This window comes from Arachis hypogaea, chromosome 18 (genome assembly GCF_003086295.3).
Source record: "Arachis hypogaea cultivar Tifrunner chromosome 18, arahy.Tifrunner.gnm2.J5K5, whole genome shotgun sequence".
Taxonomy (NCBI): domain Eukaryota; kingdom Viridiplantae; phylum Streptophyta; class Magnoliopsida; order Fabales; family Fabaceae; genus Arachis; species Arachis hypogaea.
In genome coordinates this window covers 19980959-19989030 of record NC_092053.1, presented here as the reverse complement: position 1 = coordinate 19989030, position 8072 = coordinate 19980959, and the positions used below count along the sequence as shown (strand labels likewise).

The following is an 8072-nucleotide window of genomic DNA, read 5'->3' as shown; positions in this document are numbered from 1 at the left end:
GCTAGCGCCCTCAACAGACTGACCTTCCCAACGTGTGCGTGCGCACAGGGCTGTGCGTGCGCACAGGTTGTAAATTTTGCAGGGTTGTGTGTGCGCACAAGGCTGTGCGTGCGCACATACCAGAAATCATAAAATTTTGCAATTCTGCAGAATTTTAGATTTTGACACCAATCTTTGAATAATCATAAATTCCTCTACAAAAATTCAAATTTTACAAACTTTGTATCAATTTAAAGATTTTTCAATGAACTTTAATTTAAATCAAATTTCCACAAATTTCAAAAAACCGAAGCTCAAGTTATGATCCGTCAAAGTTCACTAAAAACCAGTTTTTACCAAAAACACTAAAAACTCAAATTTAACCAACTCTCAATCCAAAACAAACACAATCACTTTTCAACCATACCAAAACAACCCAAAATTTATACCAAACACTGGTTCAACCATTTTCTCAATTACACAATCTTCTAAACCAATCAACAAGTCTAAATCCAACCTAATTCATATTTTCCAAATTTCCATTAATTTTATTAACATCAATATAACTTCTCACCATTTTCATCATTATCCAACTATACCACATCCAACATTTAATATCTCAAATTATCAACCCCTTCAACACTCATCAATCCAAACATCAAATTTAAAACACTATAATCAATCCTCTACCAACACCTTCACCAATCATCGTTCTTTCACTATCAATCTTCATCAACAACCTCATTCATGCTTTATACCAATAATCAACAATATACATTCATTCAAATTCAATATACATCATACTTCAACATCATTATTTAACAACATTTACAAAATCAATTTATCAAACATCATCAACCAACCAACATCAACAACCACTACAAATCCTCATCAATCACTATCATCATACATATACCACAAACAACCACATATCCAATTCAATCCTATCCTATGGGCCACTAGCCTAAGTGTCCATAAACATTACATGTTATATAAAGAAAATCGAAACCATACCTTGGCCGATTCCCAATATGAACAAACCACCACTTTGAGTCCAAACAAGCTTCCAAAAAGCCAATCTAACTGCAACAAGCACCAAGGCTCAAACTAACATTATATATATATCAAAATCAAAACCTAAGATACACAAAATAACTAAACACAAAGATTTAGTAAAACCTTACCTTACCCAACAAGATTAGGGGTAAAATTCAACAATTACCCACTACTAGAGATCACCTAAACAACCAAAACCACAAAATCTACTAAAAAAACCAAACATAAAAACGTGCAGAACTAGGGCTGGGAAACTCGAGCATGAGATTCGATTTCTTACAAAATTTCTTTAGATAGAAAGAAAGAACTCGTTGAGAACTTCGCGTGGGCACAAACGACTCGTCAATCGGAGCTTCGTAGCTCAAGATATGGCTCCCGGAAGGTGGAAGTGAATAGTAACACCACCCCTTCTCCTCTCTTCTCTAAAACCACAGCCCTCTCTCTCTCTTTTTACATCAAATGAGCTGAAATGCTCATTAATGAGTTTATATAAGGCCCGGTTTGGGCTCGGTCCAATCCGTTAGCGTTTTTAGTCCGTTTGGCCCACTTTGGACCAAAACCTTTAAGATTAGTACCCGGTTTTCAATTCTAAATTATTTTTACCCTTTCAAATAATAAACCAATTTTTAAAATCTTATTTTCCCAAAATATGCGATACTGGACAAACTTAAACCGGTTCGACCGCCGGTTCGTGGTTTTTCTCAGCTTTTCGTAGAAAATACATTTTCTGACTCAGAAAAATTTATTGAAACCAAATTTCACCTTTTTATTTTCAAATTAAAACATCTAAAATTTAAATCTATCCCGGGCACTAAAAATTATTATTTTTATAAAAACGATTTTGCGTGAAAAGCTCGAGCTCTTACATGGGGCGAGACCACAACCCTTACATCTACCTAGGAGGTACGTTCTCATATGCCCAGTAGGAACAAAGGAGGGGATCCTAACCTCCCACCATCTCACTAGGGGCGATTTTATAATACCAGGAGGAACAAGGAAGGGGATCCTCACCTTTCACCATCTCTTGGAGTCGCACTTTCTTCATCTCCAGGTTACCACCTATTCCTAGCTTTATCTCAATACTAGGCTTACTAACAAAATCTAGGGTTAAAGGAATGAAAATAGAGGTTTAGAGGATCCAAAATTAAGCTTTAAAAACACAAAACTCATTTGCTAAAAACAGGGGTCACGTGTACGTCTGGGAGTGCATTTCTGAAAAGTCACGCGTATGCGTGGGCCACACGTACGTTTGGGAGTGCATTTCTGAAAAGTCACGCGTATGTGTGGGCCACGCGTACACGTGGGTGTGCATTTTGGCCCATTTCGCGTACGCAGTCTCCTTTATGCGTATGCATGTGATGAGAGGAAAATTGATGGTATAGAATTTTGCTAATGAAATCTCGTTGCAAGTATAGTTTCTAAACCAACAATAATCCTTTCATACAAAAATTTGGTTGTCACTAAAACAAACCCTAATGAAAATAACCAAAGTATTCAAACCTCGGGTCATTCTCCCTAGGAATTGCAATAAAGTGTTCTTGTTATTGGTTAGAGGTATGTTTTGGGGTTTTTGAGATAAGAATCAAGAAATGTAAATGGAAAAGGAAACAAACTAAAAATTAAGAAAAGCTCTTGGCAAGGTATGAGAACTAGAAGTCCCATCTTAGCTATCCTTATCAATTGTGATGAGAATTATTCATTTCTCCCACTTAGTTAACCCCTAACCATGGAGGAAAGTCAAGTGGATGGATTAACTTGAGTCCACAAGTCCTAGCCAACTCATAATGAAAGGCTAGCTTTAGTGGCATTCAAATCAATTAGAAACTTCTAATTATCAATCAACAAAGGAGTTTGACAACTCAAGAGTCACTAATTACCGAACCAAATCCAAGAGGAACAAAATCTAACTCATAACTAAAAGAGGCATTTCAACAAACACATAGTAGGCAATAAAAGTAAACAACATGAATTGTAAGAATTAAAGAGAGATCTAACTACAAAGGCAAGAGATCAATAATAGGAAATCAAAACAATTATGAAACAACAAAGAACTTACCAATTGTATTGAAGAAGAAATGTAGATCTACAAAAGAATTCATAAACTACAACTAACAATACAAAGAAACTACAAGAGAAGTAGAATGCTACAACTACAAGGGAACAATTAAAGATGGAAGAGAAAATTAAGCAAGAGAAGAAGTGTCTAAGTGTCTAAGTGTTTCATCCCTCTTCAATCCTTGGGTTAAATAGCATCAGAAATGAGTTGGATTGGGCCCAAAATTCTTCAGTGAGTCACGTGCAGCTTCCCACGCATACGCGTACATCACGCATGTACATCTCTAAGCGCCAGGCAACTATGGAAAATCTTATATCATTTTTAAAGCCCCGGATGTTATCTTTCCAACGCAACTAGAACTGCCTCATTTGGACCTCTGTAGCTCAAGTTATTATCGATTAAGTGCGAAGAGGTTGGGCTTAACAGCTTTGGTGATTCCTTCATTTCTTCATGAGTTCTCTATTTCTACATGTTTTTTCTTCATTCCCTCAATCCAATCTTTGCCTCCTAAATCTGAAATCACTTAGCAAACACATCAAGGTATCTAATGGAATCAAGGTGAATTAAATTTAGCTATTTTAAGTCCTAAAAAGCATGTTTTCACTCTTAAGCACAATTAAAGGAGAATTTACAAAACCATGCTATTTCATTGGATACATGGGAGAAAAGTTGACAAAACCCTCTAAATTCAACACAAGATAAACCCTAAAAATGGGGTTTATCAGCATGCGCGGCAAACTAGAACACATGGTCGCGTAAAGGAGTTTTACGTACGTAGAAATCCCCGGTCATGCGTACGCGTGGGCCTACGTTTTATCAAAAATTTTGACTAATTCTCAAAACCTGCAGATCGCGTAAACTTCACAGATCCAATTTTCATATAAAACAAATTTAAAATAATTTGGGGGTCCGGAAGCCGAGTTATGGCTGGCCAAAGTTTGACTAAAAATCAGTTTTACATAAAAACCTTCAAACCTCAATTTTCATTAAAACGAAACTCAAAACCTAACTTCCATACCAACAATCAACTCAACAATATATCAACGCACACCAACACTGCACTAAATTGTTCATATCACACGACCTTCAATCATACCTCGTTATTACACAATGTCAACCTAATTTCATCATTTTTCATCAACAACATTAACACATAACCACTTACTCAATATATATCTTTATATCTTCCTATCATTCACCACCAACTCACTAATTGACATACTATTACCAATATACACAACAATCATCCAACACATATACAATTCACATCATAATCATCATCAAGGGTGCTAAGCATTGAACGTTTTCATGCATTCTAACCTATCCTATGGTCATCTAGTCTAAGTTTTCACAGAACATTATATATTAAAAACGTGAAACCTAAACCATATCTTGGCCGATTTTTACGTATAATCCGAAACACCACCAAAGAGGCACCAACACAGCTCCAAGGATCCAAAATTTCCAAAGTAATGACATCCAAACTCCACCAAACCACCAATGTATGTGTACAATCAATCCAATTTACTTATACACAAACCTAATTCACATTTTCTCTCTCTCTCTCTCTCACACACACACACACATATATATATCCAAAATTTAATACCCAAATCATAAAAATCAATGAGTTAGCTAGAGTTTTAGGATTCTCACCTTATTCAAGAACCAATGAAGCAAGATTAAGCGTTTCTCTCAAACCAATTCGAACTTAAACACCAAAATTTAACAATTTTCAATACATTTGTTCATAAATTTCGAAACTGAAGGTGAAGAAATTAAGGAAGAAAACATGGCTTTCTTACCTCATAATATTCCGAACTTTGTAGAGCTCGACGCTGTGGTCACGTGGCCGTAAACGGTGCGACAATCGGAGTTCCGGATCAAAAGTTATGGAGGATTAAATTGGAATAGGGTTTTGGAACTTAAGGTGTTCTTTCCCCTTTTTGCTAGCTTTCCAACGCGTTTTTCATGCAGAAATGGAAAGGGAAGGAGCTTATACTCATTTATTTAATGGGTCGGTTGGGTTCACAGGCTTGGTTTGGGCCCGATTTGGCTCGTTCGGCCCAATCTTGGACCGAATTCTTTAAAGTTAGTGTCAAAATTTTTGTTTTAATTAGCTCTATCCAATTAAACTATAAAATTTGTATTTCTAATTTTTTTATTAAAAAATTAATTTATTGATTAATTATTCGCCAATTTTGTGGAGTTTATAGGAGTTCAATTCATATATATATATATATAACCCAATAATCCGCATCAAAATAAAAGAGTTTAATTTCACTAAGTTATGATTATGCTTCCGGATTGATAAATAAAGGAGATTGATACTAAATTAATTATAAAAAAGATTGATAATAGAAGAATGCTAAAAAATAAGTAAAATTTATTATTTTTATCTAGTAATTAGTTAACAATATTTATAAATATAAGTTAAAAATATATTATTAGATTGTTAGACTAAAAAAATTAAATTAATAACTAAAAATATTGATATGACCAGTAAACATCGGTTACAAGTTATAGCTCGGTAACGCCTGAGACCCAATCATAACCGACGATTTCATAATGGCCATAAACAACCTTAAATCAATAACGTCGGATTTACAATTAATCCTCTAACTGGGCGTTACAACCTAAGGAAAACGGCCGACCTTTTCTGCTAATATAAAGCAGACGAGAAAGCTGAGGAAGGTAGGTCACTCTTTCCAAAATAAGATCTATTATCCACTTTACACTAACTTGAGCGTCGGAGTGCCTTTGCAGGTACCCACCCTCGCCGTTCGTCAATTACCGACGTATATCTTGGTCCACTCGAGAAGTCCACCGACCTTATCAGAGGACGAGCTACACCTCGGAATAGCCAGGCAAGAACATTTGGCGCCCACCGTGGGGCCGAACAAGCTTGAAATATCATTCGCAAAAGGTCCCAAAACACCCTTAAAATACATTCATGGCTGATGTTCCTCCCCCTACCTCATCCGAGCTCCTACGGATGGTAACCGAGCTTCAACAAGCAAATCAACGAATGGCGGAGGAAAATCAAAGAATGCAGGATCAAATCGCGCAACTAGTTAATGCTCGGTTAGAGCATAACAATGATCATCATAACCGAGAGGAAAATCATGAGCGTCAATCAACACCGACCCATGTTTCTGAAACACCTCAGCAGGAGGATGAAGAGGCCCATCGAACCGAAGAAGCCCAACCAGACGCTGAGAAAGAGGAGCACGACAACTCCGCTGGCCCATTTACGGCCGACATAATGAATTTTCAACTCCCCAGACAGTTCACCCTGCCAACGACTTTAACCCCATATGATGGGTTAGGAGACCCGAAGTAGCATATTAAAAAATTCCGATCTATTATGATCATTAACGGTGCATCCGACCCTATTTTATGCTGTTGTTTTCCATCCTTTTTAGATGGTCCTGCACTTGACTGGTTTTGCTCTGTGCCTGCAGATTCAATATCGCGTTTCCAGGAATTGGCCAAGCAGTTTGAAGATCACTTTGCAGCATCGGCAATATACCTGCATGATTTTGACTACCTGACGACCATCAAACAGGGCCCACAAGAAAGCTTGAAGGATTATATTACCCGTTTTACAAAGGTCGCCATGAGAATCCCCGATCTTCATCCTGAAGTCCATCTCCATGCCATTAAAAGCGGCCTTTGTCCGGGCAAATTCCAAGAGACAATTGCTGTGTCCAAACCGAAAACCTTGGCAGAATTTCACGAAAAAGCCAAGGGACAGATAGACGTTAAAGAACTTCGGCAAGCCCGAAAAGCAGAAAAATCAGCTACTATCAAGGATGAGGATAAACCTCGGGATAGTAAGAAAGCCTTTAAGCCCGTTCCCCGCTACGAGTCGTATACCCAGTTCAATGCAAAGAGGGATGACATTATCAAATAAATACTCAACTCCAAACTAATCAAGCCACCTCGTAAAGCTGGCACTTACCCGGAGTCCAAAACAGTTGATAAATCCAAATATTGCACTTTTCATCAGAAACACGGGCACACAACTAATGAATGTGTGATCGCTAAAGATCTCCTCGAGCGCCTCGCAAGACAAGGCCACCTCGACAAGTTTATTGCAGGACACATGCAGAAGAAAGTAACCTCGGCTTCCGACCCCTCTGCAGCAAGTCCCTCATCAAAGGAAAAAGATAAAGCGCCAGCCCAACCCAGAGGAATTATCAATTGTATTTCAGGAGGATATGCAGGAGGCGGACATACAAGCTCGGCCCGAAAAAGAACTTACAGGGCCATGTTGGCAGTCACAGATGCTCTTAAAGTTCCTCAGCCTATTCAAGACTTCCCAGAGATGACTTTCCGTTCAACGGACTTTAATCATACCGATGCTAATTATGACGATCCAGTGGTAATTTCTGTTCAGTTAGGGGACTTAATAGTCCGCAAAGTACTTCTCAATCCCGAAAGCAGTGCCGATGTGTTATTTTTTACGACGTTTGAAAAAATGAAGCTAAGTAGCAACATTTTGCAACCATACCATGGGAACTTGGTCGGATTTTTAGGGGAGCGAGTCCCTGTTTTGGATTCCGTGTGGTTACAAACCACACTCGGTGAGCAACCATTATTTAAGACACAAGACATTCAATATCTTGTTGTCGACTGCTTTAGTCCTTATAATCTTATATTAGGTAGACCATTTTTAAATAGATTTGCAGCAATCGTGTCTACTGTTCACCTTTGTGTTAAGTTCTCTGTGCAGGATAATTTAGTAGCAACTATCCGACCTCCATGAAGCTCGGCAATGCTATAATACAAGCTTGAAGCCGATCAAAAAGAGCAACATGGCGCAAGTCAACTCTATACAACCCGACCAGCCGAGATTGACAGAAATAGATCCAAGAGCTGACTTTGAAGATCGGCCTATGCCAAATGAGGATTTAACAAAGGTCCCTCTAACCGAGGATCCCATGAAATTCACCTTTGTGGGGACATCGATCAGTAC

The 8072-nt window shown here is 38.0% G+C and overlaps 1 protein-coding gene across 1 annotated transcript; it reads left to right on the top strand.

The window, feature by feature from the left end:
- The first annotated feature begins 7364 nt into the window (after nt 1-7364).
- LOC140181285 (uncharacterized) lies at nt 7365-7862 on the top strand. The gene has a single exon (XM_072224820.1). The coding sequence runs from the start codon at nt 7365-7367 to the stop codon at nt 7860-7862; it is 498 nt and encodes a 165-aa protein (XP_072080921.1).
- The last annotated feature ends 210 nt before the right edge of the window (nt 7863-8072 follow it).